The sequence below is a fragment of the Periplaneta americana genome, chromosome 2 (assembly GCF_040183065.1).
Source record: "Periplaneta americana isolate PAMFEO1 chromosome 2, P.americana_PAMFEO1_priV1, whole genome shotgun sequence".
Lineage (NCBI taxonomy): Eukaryota > Metazoa > Arthropoda > Insecta > Blattodea > Blattidae > Periplaneta > Periplaneta americana.
In genome coordinates, this window is record NC_091118.1 from 178,605,754 (window position 1) to 178,627,962 (window position 22,209).

At 36.0% G+C, this 22,209-nt stretch overlaps 1 protein-coding gene across 3 annotated transcripts in view; it reads left to right on the forward strand.

Moving 5' to 3' along the window:
• Positions 1-10,034, forward strand: part of FIG4 (polyphosphoinositide phosphatase FIG4) — a 47,405-nt gene extending 37,371 nt beyond the window's left edge. For 2 of the 3 annotated variants that reach the window (XM_069819011.1, XM_069819013.1), the window contains 5 exons: positions 490-625; positions 1,680-1,880; positions 4,242-4,397; positions 5,988-6,173; positions 9,630-10,034. In XM_069819011.1, the coding sequence (XP_069675112.1) occupies positions 490-625; positions 1,680-1,880; positions 4,242-4,397; positions 5,988-6,173; positions 9,630-9,903 (953 nt within the window). In that variant the 3' untranslated portion in view covers positions 9,904-10,034. The remainder of the gene's footprint in view (positions 1-489; positions 626-1,679; positions 1,881-4,241; positions 4,398-5,987; positions 6,174-9,629) is intronic. The other variant, XM_069819012.1, reaches the window with a different exon arrangement.
• The last annotated feature ends 12,175 nt before the right edge of the window (positions 10,035-22,209 follow it).

A 22,209-nucleotide genomic window follows, 5' to 3' on the forward strand; every position in this document is an offset into this window, starting at 1 on the left:
CTACGTCTCGGCCTCCCCAAAGGTCTTTTTCACTTCGGCCTCCCAACTAACACTCTACATGCATTTGTGATTTGCCCATATGTACTACATGTCCTGCCCATCTCAAACGTCTGGATTTAATGTTCCTAATTATGTTAGATGAAGAATACAATGTGTGGAGTTCTGTGTTGTGTAGCTTTCTCCATTCTCCTGTAACTTCATCCCTCTTAGCCCCAAATATTTTCCTAAGCACCTTATTCTCAAACACCCCTTAACCTCTGTTCCTCAAAGTGAGAGGTCGAAGTTTCTTTCCTTTGCTGTGATAATCCCAGAGAATCAGTCCATTCTGAGGCTTAAGCTTTTTTTTTATGGTGATGGGTTGTTAGCCCTTCACCCAACTCCCAAGGTGGAGGACCACCCCTTATCGGCTGTCCGTGACTGCTTATTCACTTCTTAGTTGACGAGTTGAGTAATTATCATGTTGTGAATTTTGTCTTTGCTGTTTTACAGATGCAGAAAAGCAGCACACAATGAACCTGTTCCTGGGATTGTTTATTCCTGAGGAAAACAAGCCACCAATTTGGGAAATTATGACGGACTATTATCTTCATCATCCACAAGCTCTTGGACAAAAGAAGTTGAGAAGGTTTCCTTATGTCTGCTCACACTATTTTACTCTGATAATTGAAATATTATTGTTATGTGTATGTTCATAAGCACTTTGTAATGTGTATGCAGAAGTATAGCTATTGATTCAAAGCACGAAGGCGCAATCCTGTCCTTATTGTTTTGTACACATGTCGTTTTTGAAATTTTACACAACTTAAATTTGCGCATGATGCTAGTGGCATATGCAGTTCTTGAAGTTGCACACTTGCTTACATTAGCCTATGCAACTAAATTTTTTCTTGTGTAACTCGACATTGCATGCAATTTAAGTTGCACTTTGGACAAGTACATTATAGGACCCCATACACGCAGACGCTTACCTGGAGGTACTGTAAGTCTGTATGGGCGAAAAGTATTAAGACATTCAGTCTTGAGGTGAGTTTCCAGATTTCAGCAGCTGCTTGAATTTTTCTGAATAGAAACAAACAATACTACGAGCATGTGGTGGAAATTTCGTCAGTGTTTCGTTTTTAGCAGTTCTGTGTAGGGAATAGTGATAAGCTATGAAAGTACAGATTTGAGAAACTATTCTCACGCATTTCTATGGACGTAGAACCGTAGTATTTCTCAATTGATCGCATTTCTCCAAGGGGAATTATTGATTTCATTGACCTCTTACGAATTCTTTTTGAACTATATATCTAGGAGGTTAGTCTAAGTGTGTATGGGCAATCATCCAATTCAACACACCTCTCTGAAGTAAGTTTGTGCAGATATCTCTGATAAGCCTTTGCGTGTATGGTGCCCTTAACTCATGTTATAAAAATGCAAATATGTTAAGCTCAACAAATGACAGATTAAAATCTAATAATTTAATAAATATTGCACATCTAAGAATCAAATATTTTTTCTTTGTAGTGAATAACTACAAATTGCAGTCGATAATCAAAATGTGTAAAAGAATTGAGAGACGATGGACAGTTTTAGGCATCATTTAGAAACTACTCTATAAAATGTATTGAAATGCTTACATTGCTGTTGAAAATCCTATTGCCTAATGTAATAGTTGAATATTATGTTTTATGTGACAGAGTGCCCCAGAGCCAGTGGTGGGATTCTGAGGTGCTGAAATGCTTGCCTCGAGCATATGATGAAGTGTACAAGAGTTGCAGTGAGATTGTGCAAGTGAATAGAGAAGAAGAAATGGTAGATGGGTACTTGGATTACCACCGTCCATATGAATTCAGTTTGCTGAGTGAGATGTTCGCATACAAGATCAGTCACTCTGTCAGGTATTTCTGTTTATGTATTAAGGATTCAAAAACCACATTGTGGAAGGAATGAGAAAACCTAAAGGGTGATTTCACAGAATTTGGTCTTTACCTTTAAACAGCTTATTCTTAAGGGGAAAAAGCTGTAAAAATGGCAAAAGAGGGACATTTTTTATGGTCTTAAAATAATATGGAGTGTTGTTTATAATATCTTTTTCTTAGCAACTACTTATTGTAGGATAATGAAATTTTTATATACAGCTACTTTAGACAGTAATAAACATATTGTTGATTTCAAAATTTAATGGTATGCTATAGTATGGTTTCGGTGTTGTAAAATACATATATGTTTTTTCATTCCAAAAAGTATTTATATTTTATTTATTTTTATAAGATCAGATATAGCCAAAAACAAAAGCCAGAACCACCATGATCATTCTTAAACTATTAAAACTGCTGTGAAAAACACCAGATTGATATAAACCGTAGTTTTTCGAAAATTTGGGTGGAAATGAGTTATTTCTTACATTATAATATACCCGTACTCTAGTAAAAAAAAAAAAAAAAAAAAAAAAAAAGAAATTCCCTTCGTTAAAAATTGTGAAAAATTAGGGAATATAAAGTAAGCCTTTTTTAGTAAACATACCAATTTTGAAGCACCTACAATAAAATCCCTCTTATCTGGCACCCAAATAACCGGCAATACCAAAACAAAGGCACTTTTGGCTAGGCAAAAAAAAAGTCATTCATATGAAAGAAAGAGAAGAGTCTGACGAAGATGTAAATGGTTTTCGTAGTTCGCACATGCCGCATATTGTGTTTATTCTTTACATTGTTCGCACATGAAAACATAGACAAAAAAACCTGTTATGTCCCTGGAGTGAGAGTAGCATTGATAATCTGTCACTTGAACCTTGCAAATAATGCACAGAGACAATACCTTTCAATTTAATACTTGAACTCGCCCATATCGATGGGGTGTTAGCCACCGGCGTAGCTCAGTCGGTTAAGGCGCCTGCCTGCCAGTCTGAAGTTGCGTTCGGGCACGGGTTCGATCCCCACTTGGGTTGATTACCTGGTTGGGCTTTTTCCGAGGTTTTCCCCAACTGTAATGTGAATGCAAGGTAATCTATGGCGAATCTTTGGCCTCATATCGCCAAATATCATCTTGCTATCACCAGTCTCATCGACGCTAAAATGTAGGTTATTTAATAACCTAGCAGTTGATACAGCGTCGTTAAATAACCAATTAAAAAAGCTCGAAGGGGTGTTGGATGAGTCTAAATACGAAAGTGTGAAATTCTCTGTTCCTATAGCACGTAAAAATTTAATTCGAGTGATGGATAGTATAATGGCTATTACCGCTAAGTGCTGCTGTTGCACAATGGATTCTGCAAAATGCAAGCAAAATGTTCTTATGCTCAAATCGAGCACTACTTCATAATCTTTATAGTAGCGACGTTGGCTACACTACTATTCACGTCACATGACTGCCATTTAGAATTGTCATAAGGTTACGAAAATTTTGAGCATTTTTTTACGCTATTATGTATTGCTGTATTACAATAATTATGAAATGATGAATGTACATTACTGTATTCAGTACAAAAAATAAACATTTTAAGTATTTCGAAACTTTATTTTTAATTATCTATATGAAAATTACTAAATTTCAACATGGAAAAAAAATGTTTGTGCAGTACAGTGTGTCTTTACATAACCTATAAACGTATTTTCCAATTATCTGGCAAAATCAGTTATCCGGCACTGGCTTTGTCCCACAGTTGCTGGATACGAGGCATTCTACTGTATTTATAAAGCTTTGAAAGTTATAAGAATTTGAATACAGCTCTGCATTTTAGTGTCCGTTCCCCCTTGAAATAATTTTCAGTAAAAGAATGTATCTGAATCATATGAATAGAATGCAGGTCTGATTGAAAATAAGTAAGTAACTGTCATTTTCAGAAGTGTATCACTCTAAATTAGGTTTCTGTATGCAGAATTAAGTTTAGGCTACTGACTATAGGAATACGAGTCTCTGTTATTGTTGTATTGCCAATAATGCCTAGACACAAAAACAGTCTCACTGCATTGTACAGAGCATTTGCTAGGAAACAGGTTTCGCTCAGATAAATGCCGTCAGCCTTTTACTGTTGTAGATCAAACATGATTGCCAAGGAAATAGTATGTACATTTTCTCAGGATCGAGCATGGGAAGGTTTTGTGTTGCGTAGTTTGGACAGATAACACACGCTGAATGGACGTCAAAGTAAAAGCATTAGTATACAGCTGACTTCCATTCAGTGCAATTCAGTTTATTTCATGACAATGCGGTACACATTAGACTGTGAATCTTCATCTATGAGCGTATTATGATTTCAGAGACTTCATGCCACACTTCACCACCAACTTCAGTCCTTTCACAGTGCGTATTCGTCCAGGTCGAAGAAGAGAAGAGACATCTTCCAAAGGCGGAACAATAAAGAATCCATCTCTCACTGGGCAGAGCTCCACCAGCTCAACGACTTCCAGTGCGAGGTATGTGTTAAGAACAGCTCCAGACCCTTGTCAGTTTGGTAATACTTTGTTGTTAACTAGTGCTGAGTTCTTGGCAGATAAAGTCATTTGACTTCTTGCACTCCAATATTTTTCAAAGATATTATCATTATCATCAGTTATTCATAGATTTCAAAAAGACATATGACTCGGTTAAGAGGGAAGTATTATATGATATTCTTATTGAATTTGGTATTCCCAAGAAACTAGTTCAATTAATTAAAATGTGTCTCAGTGAAACATACAGCAGAGTCCGTATAGGTCAGTTTCTATCTGATGCTTTTCCAATTCACTGCGGGCTAAAGCAGGGAGATGCACTATCACCTTTACTTTTTAACTTCATTCTAGAATATGCCATTAGGAAAGTTCAGGATAATAGGCAGGGTTTGGAATTGAACGGGTTACATCAGCTTCTTGTCTATGCAGATGACGTGAATATGTTAGGAGAAAATACACAAACGATTAGGGAAAACACGGAAATTTTACTTGAAGCAAGTAAAGCGATCGGTTTGGAAGTAAATCCCGAAAAGACGAAGTATATGATTATGTCTCGTGACCAGAATATTGTACGAAATGGAAATATAAAAATTGGAGATTTATCCTTCGAAGAGGTGGAAAAATTCAAATATCTTGGAGCAACAGTAACAAATATAAATGACACTCGGGAGGAAATTAAACGCAGAATAAATATGGGAAATGCGTGTTATTATTCGGTTGAGAAGCTCTTATCATCCAGTCTGCTGTCCAAAAATCTGAAAGTTAGAATTTATAAAACAGTTATATTACCGGTTCTTCTGTATGGTTGTGAAACTTGGACTCTCACTCTGAGAGAGGAACATAGGTTAAGGATGTTTGAGAATAAGGTGCTTAGGAAAATATTTGGGGCTAAGCGGGATGAAGCTACAGGAGAATGGAGAAAGTTACACAACACAGAACTGCACGCATTGTATTCTTCACCTAACATAATTGGGAACTTAAAATCCAGACATTTGAGATGGGCAGGGCATGTAGCACGTATGGGCGAATCCAGAAATGCATATAGAGTGTTAGTTGGGAGACCAGAGGGAAAAATACCTTTAGGGAGGCCGAGACGTAGATGGGAGGATAATATTAAAATGGATTTGAGGGAGGTGGGATGTGATGATAGAGACTGGATTAATCTTGCACAGGATAGGGACCGATGGCGGGCTTATGTGAAGGCGGCAATGAACCTTCAGGTTCCTTAAAAGCCATTTGTAAGTAAGTAAGTAAGTATTATCATGATCAGCCACTGAAGCACAGATTATGAGGTGTTCCGAATCCATTTCTTGGTTTGAGTTGCACAATGGGCAATTAGAGGACTGATATATTCCAATTCTAAGCAGGTGTTTGATCAAGCATCATGGCCTGTAGCCAATCTAAATGCAACTACAGATGATTTTCGTGGTAAATCGGGAATTAACTGTGGATTATGGTGCAGAGAGTTCCATTTTTTCCCTTGAGATATATAAATCCTTTATAAATGCATATATATTCAGGCTCTACACTAATAACAACCGAGCGCCAAAGACTGATGTTATCTTGTGGTTGAAGCTCAAGTCCTGAAAGCGAAGACAGTGATGAGGAGGACAATGATCACAACACTGACTCGCAGCTCACGCCTTCCAAAGACAGCTCTTCTGGCAACATCACATTCGAGTCACTGTTCCCATCCATGCGCCAGGTGTATGGAATGGAGATCCAGCACCCCAAGAAGTCCGACATTCTCATGTATAAGAGGTATGGTTTCCTTCATCTACATACTTGGCTCACTATTGGTATGAGATACTTATAGGCGAAAAAGAAAACAACTATTTTTATAATAAACAATGAAATGTTGATAGCAGTATATTCTATATAAGAGATAGGATTTGCTTTCTGACCGAAAATAAAATGAGGTAAACATGAATTATATGTTGTATTAATTTTACTATTATTATCGATTTAATTAATATAAATTGAAAAAGGTATTGTAAATTACAATACAAAATACCTGACAGTGTTATTCTCTACGATTTCCTCTCATGGTATAGCTGATAAAATTGTTAATAATTAACGAATTAACATAACATTTTTGTTCATAATCCATTTAACACATTCACAAAAATTAAGTCAATGTTATCAAAAACTATCTTTTTAACCTTCATAATTTTTCGAATAGTAGTTTTTCTTACCTTTTCTTTCTGCGGTTTTTCTATGGTCCTTCTCTAAATATCTATGTATGTTGCATAATTTCGAATTTCTTACTTTAATATCTACTAATTGTCTTATGTTTTAACGTTGTATAACAAATTACTTTTAACAAATGCTGATAGATAAGAGAGTTTTGTCTTCATCATCATCATCATCATCATCATCATCAAATGCTCTTCGGATTAGGCCGTTGGACCTGTTTCATCTCCTGGATTCAGCTGGTCCCTCCAACGCTTCTTTGGTCTGCCAATGTTTCTCCTTCCTATTGGTGTGTAGTATAGGATATTTTGTGGTATTCTTTCTGGGGGCATTCTGATCACATGGTCGTACCAATCTCTTCTGTATGTATCTAGTTTTGTCTTCTTTAACATATATTTGCTCCGTATAACTGCATGCAACATAACTATTCCCAATCATTCGTCATTTATCCTTTTCCAAATTCTAAAGTGGATGTTCCATTGCAGTTAAAAATTTATCCCAAATATATAAACTTGTTTACTCTTTCGATAGTTTCAGTTTCAATTACAAGTTATTCATTTTGATCTAATGTTGAATATTCACATTCATCCAAATTAATTTCTGATTCCCATTTCTAATATTCCTTTGCGAGATTATTGCACACATATATATATATATATATATATATATATATATATATGTTTCTATCTGATGCTTTTCCAATTCACTGTGGACTAAAGCAGGGAGATGCACTATCACCTTCACTTTTTAACTTCGCTCTAGAATATGCCATTAGGAAAGTTCAGGATAACAGGCAGGGTTTGGAATTGAACGGGTTACATCAGCTTCTTGTCTATGCAGATGACGTGAATATGTTAGGAGAAAATCCACAAACGATTAGGGAAATCACGGAAATTTTACTTGAAGCAAGTAAAGCGATCGGTTTGGAAGTAAATCCCGAAAAGACAAAATATATGATTATGTCTCGTGACCAGAATATTGTACGAAATGGAAATATAAAAATTGGAGATTTATCCTTCGAAGAGGTGGAAAAATTCAAATATCTTGGAGCAACAGTAACAAATATAAATGACACTCGGGAAGAAATTAAACGCAGAATAAATATGGGAAATGCGTGTTATTATTCGGTTGAGAAGCTCTTATCATCCAGTCTGCTGTCCAAAAATCTGGAAATTAGAATTTATAAAACAGTTATATTACTGGTTGTTCTGTATGGTTGTGAAACTTGGACTCTCACTTTGAGAGAGGAACATAGGTTAAGGGTGTTTGAGAATAAGGTGCTTAAGAAAATATTTGGGGCTAAGCGGGATGAAGTTACAGGAGAATGAAGAAAGTTACACAACACAGAACTGCACGCATTGTATTCTTCACCTGACATAATTAGGAACATTAAATCCAGACGTTTGAGATGGGCAGGGCATGTAGCACGTATGGGCGAATCCAGAAATGCATATAGAGTGTTAGTTGGGAGACCGGAGGGAAAAAGACATTTAGGGAGGCCGAGACGTAGATGGGAGGATAATATTAAAATGGATTTGAGGGAGGAGGGGTATGATGATAGAGACTGGATTAATCTTGCACAGGATAGGGACCGCTGGTGGGCTTATGTGAGGGCGGCAATGAACCTTCGGGTTCCTTAAAAGCCATTTGTAAGTATATATATTGCATCTTCAATATTTTGAGTAATTTCTATCTGCAAATACAGTAAGATGTGGTATACTGTAAGTAATAGCCACTACCAATTTTGATATCCCTGTTGTGACATTTTTCAGGTCAGTCCTTGAGACAGATGTATTTAACTTTTGAATTGTGTCTCTTTGCATCCCCGCTGCAATTGTGACGTTGCACAGAGGCAGAGATAAAATACGAGAGCTGTACACTTTACTCCCACTGCAGAGCAATGACCTCAAGGAACACTGCTACTCATTGCAGCGTTGCAACTGTTACATTTCGTATTCTCAAAACTATGGGACGTATCAGAAAACTTATTTGACAAAACCTGTTCGCATTGACTTAATCTGTTACCTTTGTGAATTAATGTAATAGCCCAGTCTAGTATATACAATCACGAAACTTGAGTTTATGAGGGTACTAGGAACAATAGACTGTGCAGGTACTATTTCGCATTGTCTGTAATGAGGCGATAGTAGCAATCCTAGTGGTTAGCAACTATCTATGGATGCATATTTACTACATATTGAGCTTCGTGACTGTACTGGGTGTTCATTTCAAAGTGTGTCATGACGTCACTGTTGATGAGTCAACGATTAGAAGCGAGTTTCAGCTTTTATGTCAGAGAAGTTGCCTATTAATCAAGGCATTCAATCTGAACTTGAGAACGTGTACGATATAACTTGAACGTCGTGGCAACAGATGGCGGTCCGTACGGTCTATGTGCTACCATAACCTCTTTCGAACTGTGTTTTGTGCGGAGGGTATTTGTTATCATCGGTTGCATATGGCAACATTTCACAATACAAATCAAATGCTCCATGTCCATGTTGACCGTCGAAATTAATGTCAACAAATACGTAAGTAATCGTCTTAACCCTCTCCCCATATCTCGACAGTAAGAAAAAAACTCAAGTACATGTTTCGAAACAGTTCACATTCCTGCCACTACCGGCGTTACCGTATGTATCGGTAAGTACTCTTCAGAATGAACGCCGTATACTTTCTAGGCAACTTCTCTGGGTAATACACCTCTGCGGAAGTGTAGGAAGATTGAATTCTCTAGGCTCATCGACTAGCCACATGGCGGCATACAGCGAGCCATGACACACTTTGAACTGAACACCCAGTATATACTAGACTGTGGTAATAGATTCCCTTCCACTCTATATATTCGTATGTATAGATCATTTAATTCGTCAGAGACCATCCAGTGTGTGCCACAGGTGGTGGATATTCTGTATACCTAATAGAACAATAATTTTAACCACTCTGAAACTATGGATGTTTAGACTCTGTATTTTTATGTTCATTAATGAATTTATTATGAAAATATATTTGATTTATTTCCAGATATGTACTAATTGGTCGCTGTGCCCTGAAGAGTGAGAAAGGAACAGGTATTTCAAAGTCTGTGAAACTGATACAGCAAAGTGCATTTTCCTTGGATACGTCATTTCAAGTAATGCCACCAAAAGTGAATAGAGCATCACGGGAAATCTATAGGCAATACGTGGAGAAAGGAACACGAGGTGCCTCTGAACCGAGCCCTACAGATCTGATGAAGTATCAGAAATATGCCAGCAACAATGTCTTGCAGCACGATGACTGGGATGATTCACTGTGATGAGAAAGTGTAAATAGCTTAACTTGACTGTGATACAACAAGTATTATCTACAAACTGTGGAAACAATTAAGTTTACAATAAGTTGTTAAACTGTATTATATAATAAAAATATGAATAATTCAAATTTGAAGAGATGTGTAAATTGTTTCAGCTAAGAGGGATGAAGTTATAGGAGAAGAGAGAAAGTTACACAACGCAGAACTGCATGCATTGTATTCTTCACCTGACATAATTAGGAACATTAAATCCACACGTTTGAGATGGGCAGGGCATGTAGCACGTATGGGCGAATCAAGAAATGCATATAGAGGGGAGACCGGAGACCGGAGGGGAAAAGACCTTTGGGGAGGCCAAGACGCAGGTGGGAGGATAATATTAAAATGGATTTGAGGGAGGTGGGATATGATGATAGAAACTGGATTAATCTTGCACAGGTTAGGGACTGATGGCGGGCTTATGTGAGGGTAGCAATGAACCTGCGGGTTCCTTAAAAGCCATTTGTAAGTAAGTAAGTAATGTAAACTGTTTCATAATTTTTAGATAAAGAGAAACCTTGATTCTGTTCAGGATATTCGAAAGCATCAAGATGTCTCTTGTACAATACAGAGTGAGCTAAAAATACATATGCACAGTTTTAATGTATTTCGGACACAATTGATTTGGAGTTTATGGCATTTGTGCAGAGATTTTTTTTCTACTGAGGAAGGCCTGCAGGCTTATTGTGTCAACCTTGTTTTTATGGGATGATTGTTGAAGTTCTCAGGACCGCATTCCTGTAAGTATCGTGATCCACTGTTTGGTCTTATTTATCAATTCAGCTACAACATCCAGGTCCGACAGAGGCTGCCTGGTCAGCAAAGAATGGCCCTCTGTCCCCTGGGAATTCTGCAACTTGTTCGCAAATCACGTTACTACATTCTGCTGCACCCTATATTGATCTCAAGATCGCATTACTGAAGGTGTTTGATTCACTGTGGTGTCGTCTGTTGATTCAGCTACACAGCACCCAGGTCTGACGCAGTACACTATGAAAATCTGTCCCCCTGGGACGTATGCAACTCCCTTAGATGCTATCTATATGCAAATCATGGTACTGCATCTGCTGTATCTTCGGTCGACCTGAGACTATTGAAAGATGAAATGAGTCCGAATGTTACCCAGCAATTCTGCTTCACTTGATTAAGGGAGGAAAACCTCTGAAAAAACCTCAACCAGGTTTTAAACCTGGCCCACTCGTTTCACAGGTGGGTGAGCACTGGTCCTATACACTGGCCGAAATTTCATGAGAATTCAAACCAGTGTGCATTCCATAACATAGGTCCAGGCATGATGCCTAAGCAGTGGCGGCCCGTGATAAAATATTATGTGTGTTCAAAATTTTGTGTTCCAAAATCGAAGAGAATTTGAAATTGTATGTTTTTAGCCTAATATGAAATGTCATGATTCCAATGTTTCACTGTCGAAAAAACCGTATATAAATTCAAAACAACATATAATAATAATAATAATAATAATAATAATAATAATAATAATAATAATAATAATAATAATAAATAATAATAATAATAATAATAATAATAATAATAATAATAATGAAACCTAGTCTTTTTATTTCCAATTTTTCCTGGAAAGCCAGTTTACCCAGTTCTTTACTCTTCAAAATTACTTGAACAGAGTTCATTGTTTACGTTTGTTAAAAATTAATACATAAAACAATTTACAAAAGCGTGTGTTCAGTAATATACAGTATTTTCATTCACAACACACTGATACACTATTGCCTATACCAGTACTGTAATCCCATTCGCATAGATTGATTACTATAAATACATGCCAGTAAATATTATTCTTAAATAATATACACCACCATACAGATATTTAAATTCATACCACCATCACATTCAGCCAGCACGTCTTTGAAAGCCAAGCTATGCTATATGCCGACACTGAAGTATAATAATTCACAAACTACACTCTCGTAGCAGCACTGTACACACATCCACATAAAGTAAATGGTCCGACAGTGAGATGCTGACACCTGCAGGCTAAAATACAGACTTATTAAATTTTCTCCTCGAGATATAGCACGTAAACGATAGGCATTGATGCACCTGACATCTGTAGGATAGATTCACTGTTCACTTAATGCTTTGTGCTCTTGACAAGTCATATGCAGACAGCGAAAGACAATTTTCTCCCGCGCATGCGTGAAATTTCTGTAACCTTCTTGAAAAGAGCACGGCTTGTACGTGAACGGATGTTGCAAAGTTTACATAAGAAGTTTATGCAAGATGCGGGAAGTTTAAAATGCTCGATCCTGATATTATACATCCCCACTACGTCAATACGGTATTAAATAATAAAACTAGTCGTGCATTAATGGAAACAAGGTGTTCACGTGCTCTTGTGTTCTTATTGACGTACTGCCACTGTGCCTAAGATCATGGTATGGAGCAGGACTCTCTTGTATTTGGATCACATTAAATATTATGTGTTCGCATCAAAACCGTACACATTGGAGGACCTATGACACGAAGTTAAATCTGTTTGTGCTGTTGCTTTTCAATTAGGAATAATCTAAAATATGTGCTTTTATTTTCAGAAATATATTGCTGTTGATGGTGGACACTTCGAACATTGTGAATATGTAGTATCTATGTAGAAGGGAAAAATGTCTGCCTTCAATTATGTGAGAGTTTTGGGTATTCAAAGAGTGTGTATATTTTTTGGGACTCTTTGTGGCTCTGGCGAGCTTTAATTTTAGTTGCTTCTTCTCCTTCTTCCTCTTTCTTGGCGCTGCAGTTCAATGTGAACCTTGGCCTCTTCCATGATTTAAAAAACAATTTTTTTTTTTCATTTCCATTAGACAGTCCGGCTTCTATTCATGTTGGTTTCGTAACTATACGCTTTTACTGTGATGGGTAGTCAGCCCATCACCAGATCCCCTGCCCGGAGGACCGGGTAATTTTTGATCAGAGTTATCTTCCTCTAACCTTTGGAGAACCAACTCCTTATGTTACAAAGTAGCAGCAGCTGTTTTGGTCCACTCCGGGTATTTTATTTTCCCGGTACCCGCCATATCTGATGAGCATTCTCCAATTCACCACCTCGGGAAGCACTTGATGGGAGACGAGCAACTCCACACAGGTAATTTTAGTTGCAGTAATTTATTTTCTCGCCTCCTGTTCTTAGTTATTTGTGAGCCAAGAGATTTCAACATTTATAGTGGTCCCAAGTGGGAGTTTTAGTGGATGAATTAAAAATCTGAAATGAACTAGTTGCCTTTTGTTGTTAAAAATAAAATTTCCTTGAAATGAGTAAATAAGAACGAAAATCATGTATACTGATACTGAGCTGCACATGGTGTGGATTCCATTCCCACTTGGACCGAGTACATGGTTTGGTTTCTTCCGAGGTTTACCCCAACTGTAAGGCGATTGTCAGGTAATCACATGGCGAATCCTCGGTCTCATTTCACCAAATACCATCTTGTAATCACAAATTTCTTCTTCTTCCTCTTCATCTTTCCTATTTGCCTCACGGTGTCGGGTCTGCCTCGATCCATCTCCTCCATTCCTCTATATCCCTCGCCATTCTTCTCAGTTCCCCAATTCCTTTCCCTCTTTTCCTTGCCATCATCTCAATATTATCCATATACATCGTCCTTGGTCGTCCCTTACCTCTTCTCCCTTCCATCATTGCCTCCATTACTTGCTTTGGTTTTCTTTCTTCTTCCATTTGTACCATGTGACCATACCACTTTAGTTGTTTTCTTCTTAACTTCTCTTCTACTGATTTCTGTTTTAATTTCTCTCTAATTCTCTCATTTCGTACTCTATCCCTCTTTGTTTTTCGAACTATTCTCTGTTAGAATTTCATTTCAATTGCTGATCTCTCATTTGTCACTGGCCAACTTTCCCCTCCATACAGCAGGGTTGGTTATATAACAGGTTTGTATTTCTCTAATTTATTTTAGGCAGTATTACTTTTTCCTAAAATATTAAGTTACTTGATTGATAGTAAATATTACAGGCTTTCTTGATTCAGTAATCACCAATTTCATGGACGCTAAATAATGTAATTGATACAGCATCAAATAATAAAAAAAACATATTAAAATGCATGTTTTAATCCATTTTGAATCTTGTGTACACTACTTTTAACACTTGAATATAAGTAATTGATTAACTAGCGGACTTACTCGTGTTAATTATGTAAGTTTGTGGGGCTTACAGCTGTTTCGGTGCTTCATCACACCATCCTCAGAGCCTACTAGATCTCGGCGTCATCTCGAACTTCTCTGCCTGTTATGTGGGTGCGTTTGATTGTTGAAAGGTTAACACGAGTAAGTCCATTAGTTAATCAATTACTTGCATGTTTTTACTTTATTGTCAATATACTGATATTCACTACAGTTTGTTAAGAAGAGATAGTTGAAGATACAAGACTATTTTAAGTTTAAGCCAAATCAACCGAACATTTTTTCTAAAACCAGCATTAGGAGCACTAACAAATAGTGTACCTTCCTTCCCCCAGAACTCTTTTTCTCGCCTGTTGCCTCATAACACTTTTTTTTTTTTTACCTATTATTGGAGATAGCCTTCGAAAGATCATTAATGTGTCCACTAGACTAGAAAGTAGTTCGGAATGCGGCTTTGAGAAGTATGTGCAAGGAACATGGAGTGTGATACAGAGGTGAGTAGGGTGAGTTTCTTTCCACTTAACCAATAGCATCTGTAACAGGTGTTTCGAGTGTGCAATTCTTGAGAGAGTTATTGCTTGTTATAGTGGTTTTAAACCAAGTGGCTCAAAGTTAGGTATACAATAGTGGCTTCTTTTGGGATATGGTTAAGGATAAGGTTTATGAAAGAAGGCCACACACAATACGACAGTACCATGACTTCATTTCAGATACGTTTCAAGAGATTGTTGGGAACCGCACATTGTGTTCTTGTGTGTTATAATGTCGCTGACATGTTTTAGACTGTATCAATCTGCGTGATTGAGATACCTTTAAGGGCTAAACATAATTGTCTGTACCTTTGTATACCACTGTCTACATACTACGTGAAAAATACAATTAGGCCTACATATCGGTAAGCTTCTAACTTAGGGTGAAATACTTTTAAGGGCTAAACATAATTGTCTGTACCTTTGTATACCACTGTTTACATACTACATGAAAAATACAATTAGGCCTACATACTGGTAAGCTTCTAACTTAGGGTTACCAGGCATCCGAAAAATCCCGGACATGCCCTACAATTTAACCTTGTGTTCGACATCTCGGGGGAATTTCTGAAAAATCTTGAATGTCCTACATTTTGTTGGCAGAAAAACAGTCATTAATTTTAAAATAGATGAGTGACCCAGGAAAGAATGAAATTGAAGGGTTCAGAACCATAGTGGGCCAAGCGCCATTTACTAAAAGTTAGAAAACAAGGTTTAAAATGAAGTTATTACCATAATTCAATGGAAACATATAGCAAGTAATATATACACATTAAAACTAAATGATATGTCAATCTTCATTAAACTATGGTATTCACTTAACTTTAACCCTTGCATTCTCTGTTTTTAATAAATGGCGCTTGGTCCACTATGGCTCTGAACCCTTCAATTAGGGCAAATCACCATTGGAACATGGCTATCAACAGAGATCATAGTTTTTGCTGTCGTGGCAGTGGACAAATGATATCGCAAGAGTGCAATGGCCCTCTGAAGCATGCTGGAAGGGACAGCAATGCAAACACTGCACTGGTTCATTGCTTTTTGGTCGACACAGAGTGCTGAAGTACGGAACTTGTGAGTAATGTTTCAGTTGTAACACGTATGTCAAGATACCAAAAAGAAAATGTAGATTAACTGAGGTTTTAGCAAAGAAGTATATATGGTTACATCACGGAGGAATGAACACGAAGCACAGTGTCTTATTTGTCGTTCAGCAACATAGGCCTATGTTTCTGTTACTAAGCTTATAAAATAATTTTTATGTTTTGATGTTAATCGAGCCACGCGGGTTGCTGTATTACTACAATAATTATTGAGATATTTATAACGAAATTTTTTTATAATAAAGTCTGACATTTTATTTTAACAAGAGACTAAATTTTTAAAAACTTCAGTTATGCAGAATTTCCCCAGCTGTAAGGCGAATATCAGGTAATCACATGGCGACTCCTCGGCCTCATTTCGCTAAATACCATCCTGATGTTTTGCATAATATTAGTATTTGAGAAATACCGGACCGGACCAGACTTGGATCAGTGCATAGCTGACTTAATTTGTTGTGGTGAGTACATTTTTGTATAGTTTAATAATCAGTATCATGAAGATAACACAATATAGTTTCTCATGTTTTGCACATTTTTCAGTATTATAGTTCTTTATCGTATTACCAATGATACTATTGTTAATAGTTTTATTTTTTCAACTGTCATTCAAAGGACAAATGAAACACAGTAATTCCATTTTAAATATTTGTATAAATATGTTGTTGTTTTCTAATGCCAGGCGTTTGACAATAAAGTCATTTGACCTCTTGCACTCCAATATTTTTCAAAGATATTATCATGACCAGCTACTGAAGCACAGATTTTGAGGTGTTCCGAATCCATTTCTTGGTTTAAGTTGCACAATGGGCAGTTAGGGGACTGATATATTCCAATTCTATGCAGGTATAAATATATGGTATATTTTCAATATAGAAATACAAGAAAAGTATTAATACAACATATAAATTGCATTAAATTTATTTCACTCTCAATTATATTCACAATCCTCATAAATAAGAATAATTTGCTTAAAATTATAAATATCACAATAACTTCCAACCGAGAATATTTTAAACATTTCACTCAATTACAGGAATTGTATGATTCCGCTGTCACTTTTTTTTTTTTATGGATAGGTTAAGATCACTCTGCTTACAGAATAGACATGGGCCTATTGTGTTATCTCCAACTTTGACGTGGCGAGAAATGGCCAGCAAATTTTGCCTGAAGCTCTCAGTCAAGCCGAAAATGTACGACTTGGAACCCCCTAACTTGACTTCCCTTCTGAAGGAAGCCATGCTAAAAATTTTATTCGTGTCTCAGTGGTCTGATGGTTATCACTAAGGAGCGGATTCCTATGTAATTAAATATTTTTCTTGCGTGTGATAAAACACAATTAACAAAGTTAAAAATTCCGAATGTCAAGTTTCAAGTTTAAAACACGAATTTTATTTCACATAAAAATACATATTTTCACAAGAAATGTATGTAAATACATATTTTCAGGAAATCTATTATAAACACATAAATCTTGGAGTTTTTTACTTAAATAATTTTTTACAAGAAATTTTAAATATTTTAAAACTAAATCAATTATATCACTCAGAAATACGTTATCTTTTTAAGAATTCTTGGTTGCTTCGTGTTTCTATGGGCTGTGTGGTGTATCCGTGATCCATTTTTGTAATAGTATCGCCTGAGAACTACTAAGTAGCATATCAGTGTTATTATACGAGAATAAATTAACATGGACAAGGAGAGATTTTGCAACACATAATTAGGAATATTTGTTGTTGCTGAAGACGATTTCATTCCGCGCTTTGTTTGTGAAACACAACGGATAAGAGCTCGGGTATAAACATTATTTAATTTAAACAAATTTCTCGCCTCTCGCTCATGCCTATGAAGTGAGGAAATACATCTTGTTAAGCATAAGCTGCGTAGTGTAGACGTGGTGGCGTCGCTATAGGAAGCTTTTCTCCGACATTGTCGGTCAGTAGCTAGATACATTATTTACGTTAAGACGTCATTCTTAAGATGCCTCTTAAGATGCCTAAAATCAAATCGAGTTTAAGATCGCGTCTACAGAACTATGTAGATGAATTTAAAAACATTTTTACTACCGACGGAAAAGTGTTATTTTGCCAACCATGTGGTAAATCAGTAAGTGCAGATCAGAGCTCTCAGGTAACCTAACATTTTTCTGGAAACAAGCACATTGCCGCTGCTTCACGTGTGCATTCAAGGCAAACAGTGGATATAAAAAAATGTGTAAAGTTGCTCAAGTATTGGATGGTGTGCCTGTAGGTGAAATTGACGGTGTAGGTGTTTGTGACATTCCTCTCTTTAAATATGCACGTCTGACGTCCTGTGATGTGGAAAGATCGTTGTTACAGTACTATAAGTCGTTGTTCAAAGATAATGGGCATGCATTTGTGATGGAGAATTTGGAAATGACCTTTGTTCACTGCAATTCTCGGACAACTACTAGCAACTGATACTCAAGTGTGATTAGCAGGGAAAGGATTTATATGTAAATACATATTTACTTATAAAGCTAATATAATTTATATTTTGCATTATCTTTATGTTTCACAATGTGTAGGGTTGAAAAATCCTACTTTTATTTTCCATATTTTTCCATATTTTAGAGTTTAGTACATATTTTCGTTAATTTCCATATATTTTCCATATTTCATATAAAACAGTCCATATTATATTAGGTTTAACAATAAAACAAAACAAAATTCCATTAACTTTTAAAAATACATTTCAACAATAGAGATTTAAACACATGTTCAGTAATCCCTTTAACATCAGAGTTATTTGAAAATTAGCAGTCCTATCAACAATGGGAAAGTAAGTTACAAAACTGTATTAATTTAATTTAAAATTTTTAACAGACTTCAGTTGTGCAGCTCAACAGTTAAATGCCAGTCAGAGTACACATAGGTTCAGTTTTGTAAATCATACTATAAAGACGGTAAATATGCCAAAAGTACGTCATTCAGTCAATTTAAAATCAAAACTAACAAGTTACATTTCAGAATTTAAAGAAGATGGTTTATCAACTGACAATAAAATATTATTTTGTAATTTGTGTCAGTGTGCAGTATCATCTACACAAAAGTTCCTGGTGCAACAACACATTACAACTAGTAAACATCAGGCCAACAAACAACTAAATTCCAAGCAGAGACAATTGTTTTTAACACAACCAACAACATCGAATGTAAGATCTGAGTTTAACATCGACCTGTGCCGTTCTCTCATCTCTGCTGATATTCCTCTCTACAAACTAAAGAATAAGGTCTTCAGGGAATTCCTTGAAAAATATACTCAACATACAATCCCGGATGAGTCAACACTTAGGAAGACATATGCTCCATCCATCTACGATGAGACAATACAGAAGATAAGAGATGAAATTAAAGATAGTTCAATTTGGGTTTCCATTGATGAGACTCCCGACAAAGAAGGTAGACTTGTTGGTAATGTAGTTATCGGTTTGTTAAGTGAACAATATTCTGAACGAATTCTTTTACATTGTGATGTTCTAGAAAAGTGCAATAACAAAACTATAGTTAAACTGTTCAACGAAGCTATGGGTATCCTGTGGCCAAAGGGTATTATGTACGATAATGTGTTATTCTTTATTAGCGATGCTGCCCCTTATATGGTCAAAGCTGGACAAGCATTATCTGTTGTATATCCTAAATTGACTCATTTTACTTGTGTGGCGCATGCATTTCATCGTGTGGCAGAAGTGGTCAGAGACAATTTCCCTAAAGTAGATTTGTTGATTTCATCAGTGAAAAAAGTATTTCTCAAAGCTCCCAGTAGAGTTAACGTGTTGAAAGAAATGTACCCTGAAATTCCATTGCCACCAAAGCCAATTTTAACTAGATGGGGTACATGGCTAGAAGCAGTTGAAAATTATGCCGAACATATAGACTCTATTAACAATGTTCTCCTTGCATTGGACTCTGAAGATGCTGTCTCAATTGATACTGCGAAAACAGTTACCTGTGACATAAGTGTGAAGAATGACTTAGCTCACATTCAGCATACATTTTCATGCATCATAAAAACGCTCAAAAGTCTCCAAAATAGGCACCTTTCACTATCTGAAAGTTTTGAAATTATAAATAGTACTGTGGAACAACTGAATCGTGGTAGAGGTAAAGTTGCAGATGCAGTAAGAGCTAAGGTGGACACTGTACTTTCAAAAAACCCTGGATATGAAGAACTACAAAAGGTTGTTGCTGTGATGAGTGGTGAATCAACAGTGAAGATTAACTTGGACTTATCCCCAGCAGACATTGTGAAATTGAATTATGTACCAGTTACTTCTTGTGACGTCGAACGCTCTTTTAGTCAGTATAAATCTATCCTCAGAGACAATAGAAGAAGATTCACTTTTCAGCACTTGAAAGAAATGTTTGTAACCTATTGTTATGGTAACAGACAATAAAAATTGTGTTTTGTTGAAACTACATTGGAAGATAAGGTACGTCCATTATATTTTTTGTTTAGTTTGATTAAAATGTACCAATATTTAACGTACATAGTCATTTTTTTATAATTTTAAGTCCATATTTAATTCCATATTTTGGTAAAAATCCATATTTAATTCCATATTTTGGTAAAAATAACTACATATATATTTACATATTTCATATATTTTTAGTCCATATAAATCCGTTCCCTGGTGATTAGTGAGTACCTAGTAACATTTTTTTTCAAGCTAAGTAAGGTATTTTTGTCATATTTAAAAAAAATATTTTCTTATTTTTAGTAAATATTTTCGTACTTTTTAGCACATAAAAAATAAATATATTTAAATTTTTTAGCACATAAAAATCCGCTCCCTAGTTATCACACTAGCCATTGAATTCAAACTTCGGGGGTTCCAATCTGACTGAGAACATTGCGTTTTAAACGGCCATTAAATTCTTACCATGACTTCCTTCTGGAGGGAAGTAAAGCTGGAGGTCTGTATCATAGACTTATGGCATGTAGAACCTTGTTCCTGATAAGAGGGCTACAGGCAAAATCCATCAGACATTTCTTGTTCATATTGAATTCTGAAGCTGAATAATCTCTGTATACGAAAGCATAGTTAAATAAAATGCTACTACAAATTTTTGTTGTTCTTCAAAACCTCGGATACAATAGCAAGCGTGGCAACCACTAGGCTGCCGAGGATGTCTTATTAAAACAAATAATATAATTCCCAAATAATTTGTCTCCCAGATCTTTTGCAGCTTACATCTTCAAAACTAATATATTGTATTTATTTAAAATAAAATGCTTTTTTTTTTTTATTTTATTGTAGAAATGAAGATTTTTCGCAGAAAGTCAAGTTTTGCAAAAATTTGCTATCTCCTTTACTTTTTAACTTTGTTCTAGAGTATGCCATTAGAAAAGCCCAGGATAACAGAGAAGGTTTGGAATTGAACAGGTCACATCAGCTGCTTGTCTATGCGGATAACGTGAATATGTTAGGAGAAAATCCACAAACGATTAGGAAAAACGCGGAAATTTTACTTGAAGCGATTAAAGAGATAGATTTGGAAGTAAATTCCGAAAAGACAAAGTATATGATTAGGCCTATGTCTCGTGACCAGAATATAATACGAAATGGAAATATAAAAATTGGAAATTTATCCTATGAAGAGGTGGAAAAATCCAAATATCTTGGAGCAACGATAACAAATATAAATAACACTCGGGAAGAAATTAAACTCAAATATAGGAAATGCCTGTTATTATTCGGTTGAGAAGCTTTTATCATTCAGTCAAAAAAGCTGAAAGTTATAATTTATAAAACAGTTATATTATTGGTTGTTCTTTATGGTTGTGAAACTTGGTCTCTCACTTTGAGGAACAGAGGTTAAGGGTGTTTGAGAATAAAGTGCTTAGGAAAATATTTGAGGCTAAAAGGGCTGAAGTTACAGGAGAATGGAGAAAGTTACACAATGCAGAATTGCACTCATTGTATTCTTCACCTGACATAATTAGGAACATTAAATCCAGATGTTTGAGATGGGCAGGGCATGTAGCACGTATGGACGAATCCAGAAATGCATATAGTGTGTTGGTTGGGAGACCAGAGAGAAAAAGACCTTTGGGGAGGCCGAGACATAGATGGGAGAATAATATTAAAATTGATTTGAGGGAGGTGGGATGACTGTAGAGATTGGATTAATCTTGCTCGGGATAAGGACCGATGGTCTTATGTGAGGGCGGCAACCAACCTTCGGGTTTCTTAAAAGCCATAAGTAGGCCTAAGTAAGTTTCTTATAGGTACCGTGCGGGTATCTGCTATTGTACTGATGACGTTTTATGTGTTCAAAATTAAATTTCACAATATTTTATATTGTTAATGCTCATCCCAAATTAAAACACAAAATCTTAATATCACGCAACAAAGCAAACTTTAGTTAGACCTTTCAGACCAATGAAGATAATAAAGTGTATAGGCTACTTTTGGTTTCTGTATAGATATCGTATTATCACAGTCTACTA